The 26,569-nt window shown below is 44.3% G+C and overlaps 1 protein-coding gene across 2 annotated transcripts in view; it reads right to left on the minus strand.

Moving 5' to 3' along the window:
* LOC144768339 (embryonic polyadenylate-binding protein-like) overlaps nucleotides 1–26,569 on the minus strand; it is a 573,566-nt gene that overhangs the window by 49,608 nt on the left and 497,389 nt on the right. For both annotated transcript variants that reach the window (XM_078651918.1, XM_078651920.1), the window contains one exon: nucleotides 15,076–15,169. In XM_078651918.1, coding sequence (XP_078508044.1) covers nucleotides 15,076–15,169 — 94 coding nt within the window. The remainder of the gene's footprint in view (nucleotides 1–15,075; nucleotides 15,170–26,569) is intronic.

Below are 26,569 nucleotides of genomic sequence, written 5' to 3' on the forward strand. Positions count from 1 at the left end.
TTAGTATTGCGTAGAGTGTACTTACCTGTTCCCAGTAGTTACTGGTTGTGATTTATAACTGTTATTTTGTTTTATATCTTATTTTCTATGATCTACCAAGTACTATTCCTAAAAGTGTTGATTCTGACAGTGGCCCATGTGGCCCTGTCCTGTAAATAATCCCTTATGAATATTGCCCGTGCCAGTTAGCACAATGTACATTGTGATTTTTATCTGATGTGTTTTGACAATACAGAAGTTATTTTTATATAACCTTGTGTGGAGTTCCTTTTGTGGTGTGCCTAGGATGTTGTTGCTGTTGTGTGCTGGCGCAAATGCTTTACACACTGCCTCAGAGTTTAGCCTTACTGCTCGTGCCAAGCTACCAAGTGGGTGAGCAGGGGTTATCTTGGCGTGTGCCTCCCTTGGCCGGACTAGAATGGTGGTTTCTGCCTGGCTTTGGCGTCAGCCTTAGCCTACCAGAAATAGCCAGTTCTAACAGCGTGTCTTTCCATTCTTATCTATATCTTTAATCTGCAAGCGTTACACTCAAATTAAGGTGCACAACTTGAAGAAAAGCAGGAAAGAAATACAAGCATTGGAAATGACATACGTCTTGCATTTGCTTGAGTTAGAGCTATTGGCGTTGTAAATGACAATGTCTTTTGCCAATGTGTTATGGTGTGTAGTGGAATTATGTGGGATGGATTGGAAATGTTAGTTGTGGAGTGATGTGTTATGGAATTATATGGCATGGTATGCGGTGGCATTATGTGCATAGTAATTATGTGGTATTGAGTGAACTGGAATTATATGGGAAGGGATTGTGTGTTATGGAGTGTTACTTGCCACTCTGAAGGGTAGGTTCACAGACAAGGGGAACTCAAAGCAGAAAAAAGTTAATCAAACTAACGGCCTACAAGAGAGATGTGATGAGATTAAACCAGGTCCTATTGTGCAAAGTTGTTCTCAAAATGACCCACCACAAGTGAGAATGGAACAGAAAGGGGAGCCCTCCAATATATAATGTGACTAAAATATCATGATGCTTTGTCATGAAATAGTAGCCACTGGCAGGCCAAAACATAACAAAGTGCCCAAGTTGTCATACAAGGTATGACACACCTCAACTGCATCAAACAATTGAAACACAGGAGCAGACTATGATTACAGTGCAATGACAAAACTCAAGTTGTACTGTTACAAGACTAAAATATGGGAGGTGCAGTGACAAGTATTTAGATCAAACATAAGTTAGTCTCCACAAGTGTTTTAAGGTTCAGGCCCTTTTTAAGCTAAGTGTTTTTTTCTGCAAAGAGAACATGGTTTTGAAACAGACTGAACACACTCCAAGGAATATTGCATTCAATGTCAGCCCACAGCCAAGAATATCATCAATTACTGCTTTCAAACTTGAAGCCAAAAGTTTCCTAATGAACACATTTTTACCTTAATTTGGCATTGCCCCCTGTAGCAGCCTGCTATTGACCTGTTAATCACATTACTCGCTGTGTATCATTTGTTGGTGATTATTGTGACTATATCGGTTTGGTACTCTTATCCAATATCGTGCTGGAGTGTTATTCTCCCTCTCTTCTCGCTGTGTATCACTTGTCGTTGATTGTTGTGATTACAACTGTTCTTCTGTAAAGCGCTCTGATTTCCCTCGGGATCTGGTTCGCGCTATATAAAACTTTATAAAATAAAAAAATAAAAAAACAGCCAAGGAAATCAGCTTCTCCCGGTGTCACAAATATTTCTAAAAAGGGCCACAGGACATTCCTAAAATAATGTTCATTTTCAGTTCAAACTTTAGACTTTGATGGCAAATTTCTAGTTAATTCCAATGGAATAATGCACCAGGAAGCCAAAATAACCTAAGAAGTGGTACAGATGGCAGAAGATGAGCACCTGCTCTGAAGTAGACTTGTGGAACATAACTGTACTAAAAGTCCAAGCTGCTTTTCTGTTAACTGGTTTCTTTCAGTTTACCTAACACTCTCAGCACTGTACAGTTTTGCATTTAGAAGTACACAGTAACAGGTCTGTTATTAATAAATGTGTACCACATTTTCCAGCTGAAGCTCTTTAATATACAAAATGTATTGTTTTGGCTGGCAAGTTCGCTTGTTTTCTACTAACATATATACTGGCATACATATTCCTTAGTAGCAAATGTTGTGCATTTAATTAAAATAAAACTGCAAGCAAACATGGAAGGAATGCCACCAAACAGCTTTAAAGGGTGGGGTCACTTTTAGCTAAACTGTACGGTTTCATCCAGTCTGCGGACCTTGCAACCCCCTGAAAGGTCTCCCCGTTCCTGAAGGCAGCCCTCCATTCTGTGAACCTGCTTCTGCAGGTGGATAAGCAAGAACCGCTGCTGGTTCTGGTTCCCCACTGGAGCATGATGGGGAGACAGCACAATAGAGGGTTCTGAACAAAAGACCACCCTTTTGGGCTCCTGCAGCTGAACCCTAGTTTTAAGCAAACATCTCTTAAAATACACAGACATGCTAAAAAACTGAAATCCAGCAAATTAACTGCATGGAAAGGAAAATACAAACCTCACATTGTCAGGCAGGCATGAGAACACAAACGCGGCACACATTAATACCAACAAAGCAAAGTAGCAGATGGCATGTTCCTCCTTGCTGCTGGACATGTACCACTGCAGAGGCCCAGACAGTGCAGAAACAATGCCTGCATCCCAGCCTCGACGGTAGGAACAGCACTGTAGGTAACTGCATGAAACATGGCTGGCGCAGCGACAGATGTAAGCATGAAGTCCCGAGCTGAGCATTCATTTAGTAAACACTGGGGGACAACACACAGCTTGGTGAAATGTATGACAATTACAGAACAAAATGATTACGTGAGCAGCTTTGCCTGAAAACACAAGGCTAGGGTGCGCCTAATCATGCCAAATGATGCCCTAGCATTCATTGATCATTGCTGGGCAGGAGCAGCCAGGCGGTCATGGAGGCTGCAGTTTACCTTTATTTGCGAGGTTTTCACACCAAATGAACACAATTCAGCAAGAAAATGTGGCTCCGCAGCAGGAAAGAGTGAAACGGAAACCCCGCGGACAAAACCCACAGATTCCCCAATCAGGCTTACCTCCCAGCAAAGTGCCTTTAAACATCCAATCGCCTCACCTCAGACTTGCTACCAGAGGGGACAGCAGAGACACTGCATATAATAACAGTCTGCTGCCGCCCTCAGTGTAGCAGCATGTACAGCCTGGCCAGCCATCCAGAATGCTAAAAACAGATGAGTGACTCTTGTGGGAAAGAGGGAATGAATGACTGGCTGCAGTCAGTAACGCAGAGACCAGCAAAAACGTAGATGGAGGCAACCCCAAAGAAGCACAAGGAAAATGCTACTTACCCAGTATGCACCTGTTCTTGGCATATAAAGCTGTAGATTCATATGCTTTAGCATAGATCGCCATATGGTGTTGGGTCCGGATGTTTGCACTTTGTTTTTCTTCGAAGAAGTCTTTGTAGTCATGAAGTAGGCGACTCCTCCTTTCGGTGATCATGCGCATGGGTATCAACTCCATTCCCAGATTGATTTTCAATAAGGGTGATGATGGAGTTAGTAAGAGTAGAAAGAGATGTCCATGTATTGTGTATCTAAGTAAGATAATACTGCAACAGAAAGGTACCCAGGGAGGCGGGTGGCTGCATATGAATCTACAGCTTTATATGCCAATAACAGTTGCATACTGGTTAAGTAGCATTGTCCGTTTGAGGCATATGAGCTGTAGATCATATGCTCTAGGTAAGTGTTTCCCAAACTGTGGTCCGCGGACCCCCAGGGGTCCGTGACACATTCCCAGGGGGTCCGTAGGCAACAGTTTTAAAAGCACAGAAACGTTTCTTGTATAATTAGCAGCTTTCTAGCAACAATAAAAGTGTCAAGAGAATGCCAGTGATTAATATACCTGCTGGAGAGCGAGGAGAGTTTTGTTCAGTGGCAGCTTTGATTTAACTAATGTAGCACAGAGGGTTAATGTGCTTACTGCCAAGAACGTGTAACATGCATCTTAAAAAGCAGTATTTTATGTGCCTAGGTTCGTGGTTACTGCTTTTGTCACAGAGATTCTTTTGTTACTGTGCACTTCATAAGTGACAATCGTAATCTAGCAGAGGGACCTATAAACTGTCAAAGAGCTGCTTGCAAACTGCATGGTACCAGTTAGTAACTTATATTTTGTCCCAGTTATTCATTATCCTGATGCTGCTAAAAAGATATATTTGGGTGGAAAAACATTTTTTATGTTAAAGTCAATGCTAGCCACTGTGTTATGTTCTGAATCCGGAGTTTGTGCTTTTCCAGAACAAGCACTCTTTAAACATTTTATATATACACTGATTTACATGCATGATTCAAAGTCTCTATATGTGTGTGATGTAAAGTGCTCTGACATCCTACAATGGTATGAGAGATGCTATAAAACAAATGAAATACATGTGACATAGGGGCTATTACTTCAATATAAAATACTAAGGGCCAGATGTACGATCTGTTTTTATATGCGCGAACTGGTTAGCGAACCGGTTTACGCATGCAAAAACCTATTGGGCCATGTACATAGCGAGTCGCAATTTTTTGCGACCCTCTAAATAGGTTTTGCAACTTGCTATTTGGAAGGGTCATTCCCTTCCAAATAGCGAGTCTCAAAACCATGTACAAATATTTTGCGGTCGCAAAACAGTCACAATTACCACCTACTTCAAGTAGATGGTAATGCATTCGCAAATGGGAAGGGGTCCCCAGGGGACCCCTTCCCCTTTGCAAATGCATGCAAAATTATTTTTTTAAGGGCAGGCAGTGGTCCCAGGGACCTCTGCCTGCCCTTAGAAAATGAAACGAAAAAGTTTCATTTTCCTTTTTTTTTTTTTTAAATGCATGGTAAACAGGCTGCATTTTTTTTTAACTGCTTTATTTAAAAGCAGTGCGAGACATGGTGGCCTACAGAACCCAGTAGGCCACCATCGCTGGGAGGGCTGGCATTCCCAATGGGCTTGCAAATTGCGAGAGGCTCATTATTAGTAATGAACCTCGCAATTTGTGACCCCATTGGAATCCCAAACAGTGTTAAACACACTGTTGTACATTTCATTTAGCAACTCGCAATTTGCCACTCGCAATGTGTCGCCAATTGCGAGGCGCTAAAAGAAATGGTCGTACATCTGGCCCCAAAATCCTTAGTACTTTGAGTATTTGTTTTGTGTGCACATGTGTGTATTTTTTTCGAATTACTGTTTTAATGTTGGAAATTTAACTCATACAAATTGCTTGGGGGTCCCCGGATTCCAGTGGTGACTCAATGGGGGTCCTCAGGAGTCAAAAGTTTGGGAACCACTGCTCTAGGTTCTAATCGGCTCCATACCTTAGAATGAGAGAGGTTAGTATCTCTCCCGGGACTCGATTTCCCAACACCCCGCAAGGGGAGTCAAACACTGGAGCTGGATTCTCGGCAGGAGGATGGCAGCGTCTAGTCAGTGCGTCAGCTGGAGAGTTGGCTTCCTTCGGTAGTTGCTGAGGCGAGCTGCGTTGGGCAAGTAGGTAGTCGAACTGCACCGAACCAACCCATCCATTGCCATAGCAAGTGAAGGTATATTTATAACTTGAAGGTGTTTAGGAATGCCATTATTGACGTAAAAGTCGGACATATGAACGTCATGAATGAACCCCTAAGGAATAGATGTTCATGCATAATAATGAGTTCTTGGAGAAATCAATATCCAAGCAAGGGGAAGTCCCTAACGGCTTAAGAGTCTGGTTTTCCAAGAACTTGTGACGTAGATGAACGGATGGAAGTAGCCATGCCTGTATTTGGGTAGCATGGACTATGCCTAAATAAGGACTGGATTTCTATGCCTATATAAGGCCAATGTGAATTGTACCTATATAAGTCCATGAATCGGGAAATTCATACGGAATCTAAATCGATACACAACACCCACTTTCTTATGTACGACGTTACTAAATTCTAAACCTAACATATCTAAAATATATACATGAAGTGCTAAAAACATGCTTCAAACACATTGTAAATAATGTATTCAAACTATCGCATTGGTGCTGTACACATTAAAGCAATGTTTCATTCTAAGCACATATTTACCTTTCAATGCCAATTGAATGAATCATCAAAATATACATTTATGAAATGGCTCGTAAATACAGAAGAAAAAGGTCGAAACCATTTCATGTCAGATTACATAATCATTTGTTTATGAACAAGGTCAAATATTGTCTCTGGAAGTGTTTAAAGAATTCTTGTTCTCTATGAATAGTTGTACTATAAGCAGATTACTTATGCCAAAAAATGAAAAGTACAAATTTGGAGAAAAAAAATTAATCATAGGAAAAAGTTCCAAATTCAGTACCTCGTTTTGAAAAAATGAAGGTCAAATTCAAAGTCTCTCAGAACACTGTGTGCCAAAATCAAAAGTCAGTGTTAGGGCTTGGAGAAAACATGAAATCTTCTATGTCTGTAGACAAAAAGTAGTCTACCATTGTAGGCGAAAGTTGCAGAATTTGTATTTGCATGTGAGAAAGTGCAGGGCATTCACAAGCAAACATTCCACCCAAGTGAAAGGTGCAATCCAAGGCCAAATTAATACATCCCAGTCAAGAAATCTCCATAGTTGCAAAGTTTTGATAAGTAAACATGTGTACAGGAACATCACAGGTTGACTATACAAAAAGCACTGGAAGGCGAAACATAAAAAGCGGACTCTCAGAGAACTGCAATAATGAAGAGCCCGCATGCTCAACCGAGCGGTAAAAAATAGATACAGATGCTCTATGGTGCAACGTCCACGCTGATAGGCATACCGATTGGCGTGACAAGGGCCTACTTGGGAAGGAAAAGCCTTGTTAGGGGCCGAGGAGCGGTGTATGAGTGTACTTGGCCCTGCATTTAGTCCCTAAAGAGTTATTAGTCAATGTCAGGGAAATTTTAAAAAGTAATGCCATTAGCCAACATCCAAAAATAAATACAGGGCAAACAAGGTGATAAAACAAAATATTTATAATTTCTACACAAGGCCCGGAATCAAACCAGCACCTCCAGCTTGAGTGCTGTAGGATAACAAGGCAAGCTAATCTCTGCTTGATAACTTGGCTGTGAAGAGAGAGACTCCAGTGTTAATTCAAAGGGGCCTGGCCCAATTGGAAGAAGAAAAATCCTTTTGCAGGCCCAAGAGCAGTGCAAAAGTGCACCAGGCCATACATTTGGTTTCCAACTGGTTATAAGCCACCAATGGAAAAAAAGTGAATACAGAGGGTGACAAGCTTGCTAAATAAACAATCATTGATGGGCCGGGGGTGGCAGGTGAAAGTAATGACAACGGCAGGGGATGGCGGCTGGGGACAGATCTTAGCAAAGTTGGGAGTCGCAATGTGGGTAGAAAGGTCTGCAAAGCCATGTACTCATTGGGATTGCTACAGATTAAATGAGAAAAAAAACTATAGAATAAAGGGGCAAGACAGAGGAGGTGGCGGAATGGCCAGAATGGTCGACCTCGCCATGGGTTCACAAGAACGCTTGAAATGCGTGCCAAAAACGTTAAAATAAAATACAAGATAAATGCATGCAGCCCGGAAAAGTACACAGCCTTCAGCAAGTGTGCATTAAAAAAAAGTGCCTCAACAGTGGAAGGAAACAGTACTTCTGGCACAGAAAACTGATAAGAGAAGCACACAAGGAGCACGTATTGGTAAATGCAGGAAACTATGCTACAGCCAATAGAAATGGAGGAAAATTAAGTAACAATCACAGGAACCACTGAAAAGCAAGGGGAAGTGGCGTTAGCCCCTTTTAAGATTTTATTGAATACGAACAATTTTACTTACCTGTAAACAGGTGGTTCTCCAGTATTTGTGTCTTTCATAGATTCACATGCTTGAATATTCCCCGTCGTCGAAGTGGGAGTCCCACGGTACATAACATAGCAATAAGTGCTAAAAAATATATGTATGTGAGAAACATAACATAAGAAGAATATAGTAAAACCATAACTGAAAACCTCTAAAACAATTCCTCCATAGGAATGCATGATCGAGAGAGAAAACACTTGTAACATATCACTGTCATTTTGTTAGTCCAAACTACAGCCAATCAGGCGCCAGCACCCTCTAGAACCTTCTCCTCAAAAGCTCAAGCCCTCGGATTTTCGTAGCACCAAAGTGAGTCAGAGTGCATGAGGAGAAGAGAGCCTCTGAGGGGAGGAGGGTGGGTCGCATGTGAATCTATGAAAGACACCAATACTGGAGAACCACCTGTTTACAGGTAAGTAACAATTGTTCTTCTCCAGTATTAGGGTTGTCTTTCATAGATTCACATGCTTGAATAGAGTAGAGAGCAGTAACCTCCAAAGAGCTCAGATTGCTACACACAGCCTGGAAAAACTCAAAGATAGCAATAATAATACAGGCATGGAAGCATAGATAGCAATCACAGAAAAAACATAAAGGAGGAGGGAACAGAGGCTCACCTTATTGGAAAAGATGACGAAGCACTGCCTGTCCCACTGCGGTATCCGCCTAGTTGATGGCATCCAAGCAGTAATGCTTGGTGAAGGTATGCCTGCTGGACCATGTCGCTGCACGGCAGATTTGATGAAGTGGCACACCAGCAAACAGGGCGGTGGATGAAGACATAGCCCTCGTAGAATGAGCCCTCGCTGAAGACTGCAAAGGCTTGCCAGCCTGTTGATAGCAGAAGGCAATGGCCGAAGAGATCCAACGGGCAATCATTGGTTTTGTAACTGGATGCCCCTTACGCAGTCGTCCATAGGCAATGAACAGTTGGTCGGACTTGCGGAAGGAGGCAGTTTTGCTAATGTAAAATTTAAGGCATCGTTTGATGTCCAAAGAATGCAATCGCTGTTCAGCCGGAGACTTTGGCTCAGCAAAGAAAGTTTTCAAGAACACAGGTTCATTTAGATGGATGTCAGTAGGCACCTTAGGTAGGAAAGATGGATTGGTGCGCAGCACCACGCTGTCAGGTCTGAATTGAAGATAAGGCGGTTTGATAGTAAAGGCGTGGAGGTCACTCACACGACGAGATGAGGTCAAAGCAAAAAGAAGAACAACCTTCCAGGTGAGGAACTTAATGTCCGCCCTATGAATGGGCTCAAATGGTGATTTCATAAGTTGCGACAAGACAACATTGAGATGCCACGGTGGAGGAGGGCGCCGAATAGGTGGGAACTTTCGGAAAAGCCCTGTGAAAAACTGGCGGATAATTCTGGACGAGCAGAGGGAGGAAGAGCCATCTTGCCGGAAGCGAGAGATTGCAGCTAGGAAAACTCTCAAGGTAGCATGCGAAAGTCCAGATTGAGCTAGACTCAAAAAGAACGGAAGAAGCTGCTCCAGAGTAGAATGGATTGGGTGGACATTTGCTGCCATGCACCAATGACAAAATCTCTTCCACTTGAGTTTGTAAGTTTTGATGGTAGACGGAGCCCTAGCATGAGCGAGAACCTCTCTGCAGTCTAGCGAGATATTTAAGTTGGCGAACTCAAGGTACTCAGGTTCCATGCTGACAATTGTAGAGTGGAGGGGTCCGGTTGGTAAACCTGGCCCCTGTCCATCGTCAGGAGGTCTGGACGAGGATGAAGGGAATGGGCTCGCACTGGGACAGAAGGAGCAACTCCGAGAACCACGCCTGTCTGAACCATCGAGGAGCGATCAATATGATGTGGCAGGGTTGCCTCCGCATCTTCCACAGCACCCGTGGCACCAACGGGATCGGCAGAAAGGCGTAAGCGAATAGATCCCACCAATCGATCAAAAGGGCATTCCCGCATGATCCGGGGTGGGGATGCCAACTTGCGTAGGACGGGCATTTGCGATTCTCTGGTGTCGCAAAGAGGTCTAGAGATGGGCGACCCCATCGGTGAAACACAAGATCCAGAGTCGGTTGATGCAGCTCCCATTCGTGTGTCGATGATGTGGACCTGCTGAGAGAGTCTGCCAGGATGTTTGAAGCACCCGGCAGGTGCACCGCTGTCAAGGTTATCTGATGACGAAGCGCCCAATCCCAAATCGACTGAGCCAGTCGAGACAAGCGTTGAGACTTTGTCCCTCCCTGTTTGTTCACATAGTGCATGCTGGTGGTATTGTCCGTTTGAATAAGCACTGACTCCCCTTGAACTACAGGAAGGAACGCCTTGAGTGCCAAGAAGATCGCCATCAACTCCAGCCTGTTGATATGCCAATAGCGTTGGGGTGGAGACCATTTGCCCTTGATGGAGAGGCCTTGAAGATGAGCACCCCAGCCGTCCAGAGAGGCGCCCGTTGTGAGCGTGAGATCTGGCGCGTTGACAAGGAAGGATGTTCCAGTCGCCGGGTTGGTCGGCTGTGCCCGCCAGCACAGACCCTTTCTCATGCGGGTTGTAACGGCCACCAGGTCGTTGAAAGATCCGGAGACCTGAGGCCACTGTACGTCCAGTTCCTCTTGAATGGGACGGATCCGTAGTCTGCAATGTGGGATCAGTGCAATACAAGACGATGCCATCCCCAAAAATGACTTTAATGTCCGGACAGAAACGGACTGCCTTGATCGGATGAGAGACACCAGTCGTAGGATTTTCTGTTGTCGTTCATGTGAAACGAACGCCTTTGAAAGCATTGTGTCTAAGATTGCTCCCAAGATATTCCTAGTTTGCGCTGGTGCAAACTGTGACTCGTCGACATTGATGGCCAAGCTGAGGGATTGAAACACATTTCGAAAAAGACGAGTGTCTTGGCTTAGTTGTTGGCGCGATTGAGACTTGAGGAGGCAATCGTCCAGATATGGAAAAATCTGGACGCCTCGGACACGTAGGTGAGCCACCACAGGAGCCAACACCTTCGTAAATACACGAGGGGCAGATCGGAGTCCGAAGGGCAACACCTTGAACTGATAATGTGTCTGCCCCACCCTGAATCGCAGGTACTTTCGATGCGGTTGCAGGATTGGGACATGAAAGTATGCGTCCTGAAGGTCTATGGTGGTCATGAAATCCCCTCTGGCCAGAAGACGCAGGATCTCCAGTAATGTCAGCATTCGGAAAGATTGGCTCTTTAGGTATTTGTTGAGAGCCCTCAAATCCATAATTGGTCGCCAATCTCCCGTCTTCTTGAGTATGAGGAAGAAACGAGAGTAAAACCCCTCTCCTCTCTGAGACACTGGAACCACTTTGACTGCACCTTTTAGAACAAGAAGACGGACTTGATGGTAAAGCTCCTTGAGATGGGGAGGAGGCGGGCCAGACGGCGGAGTATGAGGAGGAATCTGGATGAACTCTAAGGTGTGACCATTCAGCACAATGTCCAATACCCAGCGGTCCGAGGTGATGGAAGAACACTGAGAATAAAACAGAGAGATTCGACCTCCAACACTTTGGGGATGAAAAAGTCATTGGCGCTTGGGAGTGGATCCCCGATAGGATGACTTTCCCCTGTAGGGCCTTGAGGACTGTTGTCGTTGTGACTGCTGCTGGTTGGAAGAGTAACCTTGTTTGCTCTGATTGTAGGAGCGATATTGAGATTGACCTCCTCGAAAAGTGGAAGTGCCGCGTCTGCGCGCACCTCGAAATGTCTGCTTCCGAAATTGCAATGTGCCGAGCGACTTAGCCGTATCCGTGTCCTTTTTAATGGACTCTAATGCTTCGTCAATTTTGGACACAAACAGCGACTCACCATCATATGGCATATCCAGGATCTTGGATTGAACTTCCTGCCGGAAGGAGGTGGCCTTCAACCAACCCTGGCGTCGTAAGGCAGCCACACTAGCAAGCTGGCGGAAGCTAGTGCCCACAATATTGACTGCGCAGTCAATCAACTCTTCAGACGCTCTTTGTCCGTCTTGGAGGCTTTGTAAAGCGTCCGCCTTGGAAGCGACAGGGATGAGGTTGCCCAGGGCAGATATGTCCGACCTAATCTGCTGGTCGTAGCGGCCCAAGATGGCTAAGGCATTTGCCGCCCGTACTGTAGTGGAAGCCATGGTGGAGAATTTCCTTCCAATGGCGTCTAGGCGCCGCCCTTCCCTATCCGGAGGTGCGGCGATTGGAGATGCTGGTTTACGGGCCCGACGCTGTGCTGCCTGAGTTACAACCGAATCTGGCTTAGGGTGAGAGACGAGGCATGCTGGTGAACCAGTTGGGGCCCTATATTTCTTTTCAAGGCGTGGCAGCTGGGCAGGTAATGAATTTGGAGCCTGCATGAGCTTAACTCCCTCATTCCAAATAAAATCGATTATTGGAATTGTGTGTATTTGTTTGAAAGGCTGATTCTTGAAATCGTAGAGGAAACAGTCCTCTTCCCTCTTTGTCCTTGGTATTTTAAAGCGCTGAGCCGCTCTATCCATCAACAGATGAAAACTGGCAATGTCTACTGGAGGGGAATCCCCAGATTCTCCTGGCTGAGGGGAGGGCGTCTGCATTTGGTAGTCGTCCCACTCTGCCATGCCGGTTGCGGCATCATCATTATCTGTGTCATCGTGGACTTCTCTGTCCTCTCGTTCTGGAATTGCCTCATCATCCGCATACTGTGGATACACAGTTGTGTGAATTTTGACCGACGTTTGAACCTGGGGAGAAGGTGTCGGTGGCAAATTTGGCGGAATAGAAGGCGGAACTGGTGCAGTCGCAGCAGGTGATGGTCTAGGAGTACCTTGTGGCGTTGGTGGAAAATGCCGGTTGTAGTCGTCCAGCATGTGCTGAAGATTTGAAATCAAAGACACAGGCAACGTAGCCATTGGAACTTGGATGCACTGTTCCCCAGCTTGGGACTCCTGGTCGCCGCATTCGTCGTCACTGTCGGAATCTTGACATTTTATGATGAGATCAGACGGACTGTGGGCCGCCCCAAAAGTGTCATCCACATCATCACCAGAGTCCGAGTCGTGCTCCGAGTTAGTGGCAAACATAGGCGAAGGAGGCTGCGGATCTGGAGTGGACAACTGGAGGCAAGACTTTTGTTGGCGACAGCGGGAAAGATCGGGGGCGACAGAAGCAGAACCTGAAGACGGTAAAGGCACCAGAGGTTAAAACGCAAAGTAAGATGGTGTCACCGTCGACGGGGCTGAAATCGATGAAATTGACTTTGCTGAATGCATCGTAGACGGAATGCTCGTCGACTGAGTCCTCGTCGACGGAAGTTTGGTCGATGGCAAAGCCGCCGACGAAGTAGTCGACGCAGGAGGCACCCCTGTCGACGGAGTCCTCGTCGACGGGGCTGTAGTCGACGGAGTCTTCGTCGACGGGGCTGTAGTCGATGGAGTCTTCGTCGACGACGAAGACCTTTTGATGGCTTTCGTCGACGATGTTGGTTTCTTCGTCGACGAGGTGATAGGAATCGTCGACGAGACAGTCTGAAAGGCCAAGGAAACTCTCGTCGTCGTAAGTGCCGACGACGAGACCGTCGTCGACGAGGTGAAAGCGGACGTCGTCGTCAGTGTCGTCGACGATGTAGACACTGCAAATTTCGTCGTCGGAACGCTCGTAGACGCTCCCGTCGACGACAAAGCAGGTTTAGGTGTGGAAACACGCTTAGATCCAGCAGAAGACGCCTGAGAGCCAGGTCTCGTGGGCGTAGCAGTAGTAGGAACTGGTGGGGACACCACAGAGGCCGAAGGCAAGGCCAGTTTCTTCTTTTTTAGAAAAGGGGACGGCACATCCTGCACACTTCCACGCTTAGAGGCTGAAGTGGAGGGTCCAGAGTGAAAACTCTCAGCATCAGACAGAGCTGAATCCTTGTCCTTAAGACGTTGGAGCCAAAGGAGGAGACGGCCTTCTCTGTCCTTTAGAGTCTTGGTAGAAAAGGTTCTACAAAACTTACAGCTGCCAACTTCATGCTCAGGGTAGAGACAATAAATACATTTCTTGAGGGGGTCCTCTTTAAAAAGACGCAACTTCCCACAAGAAGAGCAAGGTCTGAATAAAGACGTCTTACTTGACATGATGAAAGTTCTGGAACAAGAAGCAGTTGAGGAAAAAACTGAGCAGAGCTCAGGGAGACTCCCTTCACACGACATGCGGTAGAAAATCGGAGGGCTTGAGCTTCTGAGGAGAAGGTTCTAGAGGGTGCTGGCGCCTAATTGGCTGTAGTTTGGACTAACATAATGACAGTGATATGTTACAAGTGTTTTCTCTCTCTATAATGCATTCCTATGGAGGAATTGTTTTAGAGGTTTTCAGTTATGGTTTTACTATATTCTTCTTCTGTTATGTTTCTCACATACATATATTATTTAGCATTTATTGCTATGTTATGTACCGTGGGACTCCCACTTCGACGACGGGGAATATTCAAGCATGTGAATCTATGAAAGACACCCCTAATACTGGAGAAAATAGATTTCTCAAGCACAGAGCAAGCCCTGTGCAGGAAAACCTAAAAAGGAGCTACCAAGTTACTAGTAAAGATTTTACAGAATAAGAGGAAACAAGCTGCATATGGGAGAACATAGGAGACAATCTTTTAACAATATACATAAAGTCAATTGCACATTGTACAATCTTTGCTGTGCTCTAGTCTTACTCTTGCAATTTTTTAGTACTGACATTCTATTTACATCTACAACATAATGTGGTTTCAGCAATGTGCTGAGGAATGATAAAGATCCCCAAGTTCATAAGTCTGATGATAAGAGCATGTTCCTGCATTACATACACGTAGAAGAATTCCATGGATCCCAACTTTTGCCAGGCAGTGGAATTAGACATACGAGGTGCACAAGTTGTAAAGTGCAGCTTCAAGGCACCTGGAAACTACAGCATGATTATTGGAATATAAATAAAGTTATGATGCTATTTGTATTTAGGTACATTTTGTTAAAATAAACAAGTATGTGATGTTACTTCAATAAAATCAAATGAATATTTAACAAGTTCTTAGGTATGAGGAAGGATGGAATGGCCTCTCCCTGGCAGGCTGAGCCAAAGACCATGAGGGAGGAACAACCACTGATTGAGTGGTTCTGAGAACATCACTTCCTATTTCAAGCAAAGACGCCATGATGAACAATCCAGATTTTTTAAAACACCTTTGCGATTTCAAGAGGACACCCTCTTAGAATTTACTTACCCAGCATTTGTTTCTGCTCTTGTGGAGGAGCTGCTGCAAGCATGGACGGAGTCAATGGCTCCTGGCCCTGAATAAGGACAGCTGGCTCCATCACCTAAATACCAAAATACATTAACATCTAATGAAACTAACTAGAAGAGCATGCACAACGAGTTTGACTCTCAAATCTGGATTTAAGAATAAATAAATCAACATTTATCTCTGCTTATGATTCACCTATAGGTGTTGCACGGTTACAAGTTAACTTCATCACTCGTTAACTCACACCGACCAATTTTTTTTTAATTAAAAATCGAAAATTTTCACATTTATTAAGATTTTTAGATATCATAACGATCAAATACTAGATTTGAAACATCACAGGATGTTATTGCACAGTCCAAATCTACTGCATCAGTATTTATGCTGCTATTCCTGCAGTGGTTGTTTTGGGACTTTGAGAGCTAATGGTGGAAAGCCCTGCAAGGCTGGGTTTACATAATCCGAAGCATCGAATTAACGATCTGATCATGAAGGCAGGACAGCAGTAAGCAGAGGTGGAATATAGATCTCCCATTTAACCATGGATAGTAGAAACACCCGACAAAAGCCACAATGTGCTTTTGCAAGCTGGGCTAAAACAGTATTCCAGTTTGGACACTTACAATATGGGAATTCGATAAATCCCCTTTCATGATGGGAAATTGACCAATCAGTAAAGAAAAAACAAAACATATGTACTCAGAACAAATAAGTGTGTTGTTGACATGAAATTCAGCCTTTTCCCAATAATAAATGCAATTGGAAATTATCAACATTCATCGCACTAGTAATATGAACCACACAAGTTGATGGGAAGGGCTAATGTTTAATTTCGGTATTCCATTGGCACTGGGTGATCGGTCTTTAAAGGCATGTAACTCTAGCTGGGCAATAGTGAGACATGGGAAAGCAGGGCCATTGGCAGGAGTACTGCGCAAGGTAAGGGTGCAATGTGCTTAAAGCAGACACCTACAGTAAATCAACCACATGCACCAGGGCGCCCGTGCTGTCCCAAGCACAACCCCCAGACTGGTGACATCAAACAATCCAGCAGACTTAGGGCAATAGACAAAATGTTTAATGGTAGTGGGTAAGTGACTATGCATACAGTTTAGCAAAAGACTAATGATCGGGTCTTTGTGAAGGGCCCTCTCAAACAAACAGGAATTAACCAGGTCGGCATTACCAGGAGCTACACCTAAAAAACATTAAGACGCTCTACTATGGAGGCTGAAAATATTTACTAGCTTTTTAGGGAGCTCCATGCATGGTATTGTTCTAGTTTCTATGGCTGGTAGTGATAGATTAAATATTTCTGATATCATAATTTTTTTTACCACAAAGGCAGAAAAATATCAGATTGCTTCAAATGGATATATAAAGTTCACAGGGCGTCTGCAGTAGGTGCATTGGCTGCGGAGATAACTTAATAGCTGCCTCCTTTGCTTTTTAGAAAACAGTTACCCCTAGATTCTTAACTGCCATTGCGCTGTACCACACGCACTGGGATACCATGTGCTGCTGCATTTACTGCATATGAAAGAAATAGCAGGACACGCAATGGAAGTGTATTATCTCCATTCCCTTTTCAGAACTCAAATTGCAAGAACCAACGGTTCAATTTTTCCATGTTTTGAACTTACGACCACCTGGGTTAGCTTCCATCTTACCCCACTGCCAAATCTCAAACCTCCCAAATAAATCTACAACTGCCATCTCTGAGAAATTTTTGCCCAGGCTGTGCAAGATGCAAGGAAGACAACCAGGAGTTGAGCGAATTACAGAGGAAGCAAGGCATCCTGTAAACAATATAGAACCTATCTAGCCTTAGCTTGAGGATATATTAGGAGGTTAATGCATTTACCAATCCTTCTGAATCACATACATTTGCCAAATGTCACCCCCTTACAGTCTACAGGGAAAAACTCTATTGTGCACTCAATAGTCTAGACACGGTGGAAGATGCTTTTGACATTGCAAGCCATTTTGACTGAACTCAATAAGATATTAAAAAAGCCTGAATGTGGTCATTTTCATTATATTAGTCTGTGTATCAGAACTGTGTAGGTTTTTCTATGTTGGTGCTCATCAGTTTAATGAAAAATAGATTCAGGATATCTTGATTGTAAGCTCACTTGGATAGGCTGACTGTTCTAAGCTTCACCAGTCCTGTACATAATGCATGGACCAGCAGCCATTAATAGGTATGGAAATCAAATGGCTACATTGTCCTGATTTCTTTGTGAACATAACTATTTGGCTTGGGAGGGGGTGGGGGGTAATCGGACTCTGGTCATATGCCTCATGGAATGTTTTGCCTCAAGTAGCACTTGTTAATAGGTGTCCTAGTTAGAGTTTAGGGAGGAGTTTATTGATCGGCTGAGTAACCAGTGTGGGCTGGGGTGTTTATTGATGCAGTTGTGTGACTTATGGCGCAAAAGAAGCAGAGCAATATGATATATTGGGACACATGATACATTTGGACATGCAGACATAGAGCTTACACTCCGCCTTACAGGAATCCAAAAGGGTACAGTATAAAGGTTATATGTTATATGTCCTACAATGTGCAGAATCGTTCTGCCAAGAGTTTTTTTGTGGGAGGTTTGAGGTGTCGTAGGGCATGTTTATTTGATGGTTGAATGGTGTGAGGGTGGATGTTTAAAGATTAAGCTAGAAGAAACGGTTAGATTCTTAAGAGGAAAAAGACTGAATTCACTCATGGATGAGTTTGGAAACCGTGATTTGTTACAATGGGTTTGGAGGAGCAGTGGGGGCTGTAGAGAGGAACAAGGAGTGATGGACCTTTATGCACCCCCACTATATCAGAGGCACATCAGGAGTCAATACGGCGCAGGTGAGGTTTAATACACTTACACCTGGAGTCTCTACAAAGCAGAGACCATTACTTCTTAAGTAAGTATTGTAACTATTAGTTAATACTTTTAGCTATTAGCCAATAAAATATGGACTGGTTTAGTTGAAAAAAGAAAATCTGAAAAACAATAAAGAGAAATATTAAAAAGAAAATGGAAAGGGGAACATACTGAGAAAAGTAACTATATTCACAAAACTGGTCCCCAGTCATGCCCTGCCTACACCAAATCCACCACAGGCAACCAACTAAAGGCCATTCATAGTGGGTATTGCCCACAGGGCCTGGCCTGGCCACCCAACGCACAGCGAGTGGTCATCCCTATCCTGCCCGCACAAACTTGCCATGCCTTGCATGAGAGGGTTTAGCCATAACGCCTGGCCATGTGCCAAAGACATCACAGCTGGACAACACCTAGTGTGCAGAGGGATTAGATGACACAGCTTGGCCTGGGCCAGGACATTTTTAAAAATAATTTTATGGATTCACACTTCCATATTTGGAGACGCAATTTCACGGCAAGCTTCATTAGTTCATGAGTGGATGAAGCTTGCGTGGAACGACAGTACCTTTCTATTTGTGGAACTGTGGTTCCACAACGGCGACTAAGATTGATGGCAAATTTGGCGGTACAGCTAATGCCTCTTGCATTTTGGATTTCACATATCAACAATCCCCTTGAGAGGTACTGCAGATCATGCAACTGTTTTTAGGGATTTGATATGCCAAGCTTTCCTCTCTACATGTCCTTTCATTTTTTTGTGTAGGACAGTGATTGAGAACATATAATGATATACTTCTATGGAAGGATTACATGTATACCAGGAGAATGTTACCATTAACCCTTTTGCTGCTGAGCCCAATGCAAACAAGTTTCCATTTTGTTATGTTTATGCCGCAAATTTTAGCTAAACAGTTTCAGAAAGTAGTAGAGTCTGACCTTTGCATATGAAACATGGATTTTCTACGGGGACAGGTCTGGCACCTGCTCGTTAGAGCCTATTTGTAGGTTTCTGTTTAACATCGGTTTTCTCTTCCAATTCACTTGTGTTGAGAAAAAGTATATAAACGTAGCAACAAAATGTATGTGTTATACTCCTACTGTTCGGAAGTGAAGCTCTGTTCCACTGACTATGCATCTGTCTATTTTGAAAAATTGTTTGATATTTTTTACTTTATACAACCTGTTAGACTTCTATGCACTATCAAGCGTTTTTTTATTTCAATGGACGTTGCCCAATATTGTGAAATGGACACTGCAAGAGAATGCTTTCTCTTGCAACAGCCATCTGAATCACTCCGATCCACTTCACCAACCCTGGAAGAACCCACCCAAAAGGGAAGATGAGAGGAAAGACTCCCTCGTTCAATCCTATTCCTTTAATGTTTGAATTTCTGGCTTCAGGGAGTATCCGTGGCTCCCAAACGGGCAAGAACTACAAATATGTTAACACGCTAAAGTCCACTCTGCAAATTTTTTAAAACGCTTATATCTCAAAAACTACTGAACAGATTTACAGCAACCAAAAGCTGCCTTTCTGAGAAAAGTTCTGCCTTCATGCCACGTTATGTTTAAATTTGTCCAGCAGTTTGGGCTGCCGGTGTGCGCAAAATTTCCCAGAGGTAAAATGGAAAACACATTTTTTTTCACCCACCCCCTAACTTTCCTCCCTTGCACGGATTTGAAGGAAAATAGGCAGGATGAATCTTAGTTTACTCCAAGTGATTGCCAAATTGTGTGCAAATCCGTCCATTGAAGCAAAAGTTATGGGAAAATAAAAAAAAAAACGACTTTTTAATGTATGGAGCAGCTGATTCATAACATCACAGTGACATCTCACACTGGCATTCACCAGTGTGTAGTTATAGTTAGGTCAGAGTTTCCACAGGAAGAGCGTATTTTGTTTCACTAATGACTTGGTACGTTTGATGGATCTTCATGACATTTTTCTTAAAGGTCATCCACTTCAGTTCCTTTCTGCAAAGCCTTTGGGTGATCCATCAGGAAGTTCCCATGAACAAATGAGGGGTGCCACAACGTTGAATTCCCAGGTTAATTCCAATAGGAAACATCTGATGTAGATACCGTAAATCGGCTTAAAGGAATTAAACGTTGGCAAAAAGTTTGAACTTTGTTTAGTGAGCTTTTTGGGATTTCGTGTAAATTTATTCACCAATTTGAGAAATTTGCATTTAAATAGGTATGAGTGGGCTCAAAAGGATTATAAAAAAAAATAGGTTTAAAAAAATGTGCATCTGGACAGAAAATTGTAAAGAGGGGGGGGGGGCTTTTTTAGTACTTCGGGACCAAGATCTGGACCAATTAACCCGATTAGCAGGCCGTAATTAGAAACAAAATGCTGTAGTTGCTATTACAGGACTCTGTCCCCAAGCCATGAAAAGTTTTTTAAAAAGCCTACAAGGGTGGAGGATGGGCACACCTTGAAACACAGGACCATGGGAGGATAGGGTAGAGTGGATGTTTTGGCAAAAACCCAAAACCAAAAATTCAGGCAGCTGGTACAGCAATAACAAACGGATGCAACCGTGGTACCTAGCGCAGGACTGCTTACCTCCAATTTTTTTTTTACCCTTTTGCTGCTAGCCCCCTCACCCCAGTGTTAAGCCTTTCCCCCCCCCCCTATTTGGGGTAGTTTGTTCTTAGGCCCCAGTAACATTTTGTCCACATAAGCTATCCACGTTAAATTTGAATCCTTTTTTACAATCATGAGGATTTTAAAGGTACCAGCATTTTACTGGAACATAGCCTATTTTTGATACTTTTTGTGCTTTCAACCTCCTTCCAGTTAGTGGTAGAAAGGAGTGTGAAAGCAATAATGGATCTAAAAGCTATAGTTTTCTGAGAAGTAAACACAATTCTGAATTCAGCAAGGGGTCATTTGTGTAGATCCTTTAAGATGTGTTTACAGAAACTAACAGTTGAAAATAAGAAATATTAAAAATTAGATGAAAAAAAAAACAGCCATTTGTGCCAACGTTTTCACCTGTAACTTGTTCTAAGTATGACCGATTTTTTAAGGCATTATACTGTTACATCTGCTGGGCCCAACTGGTTGTGGGGCTATATAGGAATTGTAGGTTCACAAAGAACCCAAGGAACCCAGAGCAACTAACTGAGCTGCGTCTTACAATGGTTTTTCATTGTGTACCAGGTATATAGCAATTCATTTAGTAACATATAAAGAGTGAAAAATAGGTATCAAGGACACCTATGTATTTCCAAAATGGGAACAAGATATAAAGTTTAGAAGCAGAATGTTGTTATTTGCACATCCCTGAAATTGTGGGTGCCCATACTAGCATGTGAATTGAAATACATTTTTCAAAGTGACTTACTTTGTACACATGGTCTTACAATTGGAAGGCAGAAATGCCCAAAAAGTCAATCAATTAAACAATCAATCAGGTGTTTGTTAAGCGCAACTACTCACCCGTAAGGGTCTCAAAGCACTGGAAGAGGGGGGGGGGTTCGCAGGTTCCAGTCCATCAAAGAGGGGGTCTGTTGAAGAGCCTGGTTTTGAGGTTTCTTGCAAAGATTTGAGGTGATGTTATCTGTCTGAGGTGGAGCGGAAGGTAGTTCCAGGCTCTGGCCGCGCGGAAGAAGGAGTGGCCTCCCGATCTGGTCTTTCTGGTGCGGGGGACCACGGCGTAGGAGAGCTGGGCTGATGGTAGGGTCCTTTGGGGTGCGTGGAATTTGAGTCGGCTGTTCAGGTATGCTGGTCCGGTGTCGTGGAGGGACTTATGAGCGTGGGTTAGCATCTTAAAGGTGACTCTAGCTTCGATGGGGAGCCAGTAGAGTGTGCGCAGGTGCTGCGAGATGTGGCAATGTCTTGGCAGGTTGAGGACCAGTCTTGCGGCAGTGTTTTGGATGTTCTGTAGCTTGCGGTGAGGTTTTTTTTAATCCGGCATAGAGTGCGCTGCCGTAGTCGAGCCTGCTAGTGACCAGGGCGTGAGTGATGGTCTTTCTGTGTTTGAGGGGGATCCATTTGAAGGTCAATAGGTCATAACAGTTGTTCTACAATTCTGTGTTCCCCTAAGTCTCCCGATATAAATGGTACCTCACTTGTGTGGGTAAGCCTAGTGCCCATTACAGGAAACAGCCTAAAATGCAATGTGAACACATCACTTTTTTTTCAGTGACAACTGACCCTTTATTTGCAATGTGCCTAGCTGTGGATTTTGAACTCTAGCTCAGCCAGGACCAAGAGTAACCTGGCAAACCTATACATTTTTGAAAACTAGACGCCCAGGGAAATCCAGGATGGGGTGACCTGTGTGGCTCTCACCAGGTTTTGTTACCCAGAATCCCTTACAAACCTCAAACCTTGTCAATAAGTAACACATTTTGCTCACATTTCGGTGATGGAAAGTTCTGAAATCTGTGTGGATCCACAAACTTCCACCCAATCCTGCATTACCCAAAGTCTCCTGTTAAAAAATGTTACCTCACTTGTGTGGGTGGCCTAAGTGCCCTCGGCAGGGAAGGGCCAAAACGTATTGTGCAGACATCAAAATTACCCATCACAAAACAACACGTGAGAACGAAGGGAATGCAGAGTGATAGGAAATTGGTTCCGGCAATGTGATCCCAGTGATTCTCGGTAGGGAAGGGCCCGAAACTTATTGTGCAAAAGGGCCCAAAACGTATTGTGCAGACATCAAAATTACCCATCACAAAACACGCGAGAACGAGGGGAATGCTTAGTAGTAGGATATTGGTTCCAGCAATGTGATCCCAGCCAGAAATGTGAGGAAAATGTGAATTTTTTCAGCTACATCTGAGGTTTAAACGGGATTTTAGGTATGAGAATGTTAGGGGATCAACGCAAGCCATACCTCCCTGGACTCCCCCAGGTGTCTGGTTTTCAGAAATGTCTGGGTTTGGTAGATTTCCATAAATGGCCGCCAAGTCGATTTGTGATAGTAAATTTTGATGTGTCCACACTACGTTTTGAGGAGTTTCCTGTTGGGGGCACTAGGCCTACCCACACGAGTGAGGTACCATTTTTATCGGGAGACCTGGGGGAACGCTGGGTGGTTGGAAATTTGTGGGGGGTCCGGTGATCCTACAACTTTACCCACACAGAAAAGTGAGGAAAACATGATTTTTTTTGTGCTAAATTTGAGGTTTGCAGGGGATTCTGGTTAGGAAAATGTTGGGAGATCCAAGCAAGCGGCACTACCCTGGACCACCCTAGGTGTCCAGTTTTCAGAAATGTCTGGGTTTGGTAGGTTTTCCTAGATGGCCGCTGAGCCCGGGACCAAAAACACAGGTGACCCCCTTGAAAAACAAGGTCGTTTTGTTATAGATATGTGGACACCTGTGTTTAAGTCCCGGGCTTGCAAACATCTAGGGGAACCTAAACAAAACTAGATATTTCTGAAAACTGGACACCTTTGGGAGTCCAGAAAGGTGCGGCTTGCATTCATCTCTCTACATTTTCCTCTCCTGAATCCACTACAAACCTCCCATTTTGCTAAAAAGTCAGTGTGCGTGAATAATGCATGGCTGACTGTGTGCATGGGTGATTTTTTGGCTGGCGGTGTACGTAGATGTCGCTTGGCTGGCAGTATGCGTTGATGGCGCTTGGCTGGCGGTTTGTGTGGATGGCGCTAGGCTGGTGGTGTGCGTGGATGGTGGTGTGCATGTACTGACTCTTGGCTGGTGGTGCGGCTTGCGTGGATCTCCCAGCGTTTTCTTACCCAGAATCCCCCGCAAACCTCCAATTTACTTACAAAGTCACATTTTCCATTTCTTTCTGTGTGGGTAAGTTGTAGGATCACCGCCCAGGCACAAATTTCCTACCACCCAGCGTTCCCCTTGGTATCTCGAGAAAAATGATACATCATTTGTGTGGGTGCCCTAAGTAGCGTCAGCCTAAAAACATAAAAACAAATTGCCCTTTTGGACCCGCCATGGGCCCCCCTCAATCACTACTTTTTGTGGCCCTTCCAGGTCATAGGCACTTGGCCCATCCACACAAGAGAAGGTATCATTTTTATCGGGAGACTGAGGGGAACATTGAGGGGTAAGAAATTAGTGCCGCGCTGTGATCCCACAACTTTCCCACACAGATATTAGAGGACTTTATCTGTGACGTACATATACAAATAGGAAGCAGAGAACTCTGGGTAGTTCCCAAGCTTAGGGGGATAGCAGCTCCTATATAGAGCACCCTACAACACCAGCAACACTCTCCTCAAATGTGTTTGACTAGCACAGTTTTTAAGCTTAAGATTAGAACAGTGTCATCCACGCCGAGCTAGAAAGGGACAAAGTCTTTTACGCTTCAAAACTTTGCTAGAAAAACAGGAATTTGAGGTGGGCAGATTTTATAGTGTAGCTGGTGTTGTGGAGTGCTCTATATAGGAACTGCTCACCACCTAAACTTGGGACCGACCCAGAGTTCTCGGCTTCCTTTTTGTATAATTTATGCAGCACTATAATCTTGAAACTGAATTTTGTGACTTATATTGGGAACTCCCTTGTGTCTGGACCAAGCTGAACCTCACTGAAGAGCTCTGCTGGCAGTGACACACGTGTCAGAAGTTGCTTTTATTCAGTCCAGGTTATACTGGATGCTATTTTACCAATTATAAGATGTAATACTGTGCCTGGAGTGGTAAAAGGTTTTTGTCATTTACAGCCCGGCATTGATGGCACTAGCTAATTCTATACTTAAAGACTGCTGTATAAATGGCAAAAAACATCGTCCCTTTCTAGTTCAGCTTGGATGGCACTGTGCTAATCCATACGCTAACAAATTTTGGCAAAAGAAAATATTTTGAGGTGACCAGAATTTAGTGTGCCGCTGGTTTTTTAGGATACTCTATATAGGAGCAGCTCCCCACCTAACCATCTCTGCTTTCTTTTTGCATAGTTTATGCAGCACTCTAAGCCTGAAAGGGTAAAGTTTTGAAGAAGAAGTTACTTACCATCGTTAACGCCTTATCAGGTAGAGACAATATCTAGCTGAAGATTCCTTACCTTTGAATTTCCTAGGTGTCAGACTGGATCCATAAACTTTTGTGTGAGCAGTACCCCTGCAGGCCGTGGGTGGCTGAGTACGGTTCCTCGCGATGTCATCGCCGCTGGATGTGACATCACTGTCACCTATATAGGAGTCACCTAGACGTGTGGACGTCCGTTACTTTTTACGACTTTCCATGCCAGCAGTGCAGGGCTATAAAGTGAACTTACTAGTGTGTGTCCAAACCAGGGCCCTGTAAATGGAGAAATCCTAGCTCTAAAAATGTCTCTCTAGAATGGGGAGGCATGGGGGGGTCTGTAAGGAATCTGCAGCTAGATATTGTCTCTACCAGATAATGTGCTACCAAAGGTAAGTAACTTGTTCATTCGATAGAGACTTCTAGCTGCAGATTTCTTACCTTTGAATAGATATCCGAGCCATAGCATCCATGCGTTGGGTTGCAGACAATTTGACTATACTAAAAAGTCTTGAAGGGGCGAAGTGCCCATCGTTGCGGACCGGACAGTCAAGGCAGTAGTGCTTGGCAAACATGTGCAGGGGTGGCCCACATTGCTGCCTGGCAAGTGTCTAGGACTGGAACGCCACAGCTAACGCCATGGTCACAGCTTTTCCTCTGGTGGAATGGGGCGGTAAGCCCTCAGGAGGCTGCATTGTAGCCAGGACATAGCACATCTTGATACAGAGAATGACCAAGCGCAAAACGAAGAGTTGGTCGGCCACTTGGAACTCTTTTGTGTGGTCATGGTAAAACTACACCAGATGGTGAAGCCATCATTCCAGTTTAGAGGGATGTGGAGGAGCATAAAAGGTGGGCAGGTGATAGATTACCCCAAATGGAATGGGGACACCACTTAAGGTAGGAAAGCGCCCCGGATACCCAGGAATACTATAAGAAAGGGAGGCTTGGATGATAAAGCCTGCAGGACACTCACTCTTCTGGCAGATTTTATTACCACTAGAAAGGCTGTCATGATGGTAAGCAGCCGAAGGGGACAATTGTGAAGCGGCAGGAAAGTGGACAGAGCAAAGAGTGCCCAGGGCAGAGCCCGGCTAAGAAAAAAGGATAGAATATCAGAAAAAGAGTCAGAAAGAGGGTCAATAGACTTTTCTGTACAATATTTTACACATTTTTGCCAACAGCAGGCATATACCGTTTTGGGGGAGAGCTGCCTAGCCGCCAAGATAACTTTGCAAACTTCAGAAGGAAGGACAAAAGCTATCCAATGTCGTCGCTCAATCTCCACGCAAGAGGGCAGAGAGTTTACGGGTTCGGGTGGAGGACCCTCCACCTGAGAGGCGGATCAATGCTCATTTTTGGATGCTTGAGATACCAAACTCTCCATGCCCGGTCCAGAGTCACTTGGGCCTGGTCATTCTTGATCTTCTTGAGAACTCTGGGTAGAAGTGGTGTGAGCAGTGTTGTCTGGGAACACTAGCACCAACGTCTCCTTGACCCGGGAAAGGAATATGCTACTTACCAGTATGCATTTGTTCTTGGCATGTAGAGCTGCAGAGTTGTACACTTAGCAATAGATCGCCACCTGGTGTTGGGCTCGGATGATTGCAGGTTGTTGTCTTCTTGGAA

The sequence above is a fragment of the Lissotriton helveticus genome, chromosome 7 (genome assembly GCF_964261635.1).
Source record: "Lissotriton helveticus chromosome 7, aLisHel1.1, whole genome shotgun sequence".
Classification (NCBI taxonomy): domain Eukaryota; kingdom Metazoa; phylum Chordata; class Amphibia; order Caudata; family Salamandridae; genus Lissotriton; species Lissotriton helveticus.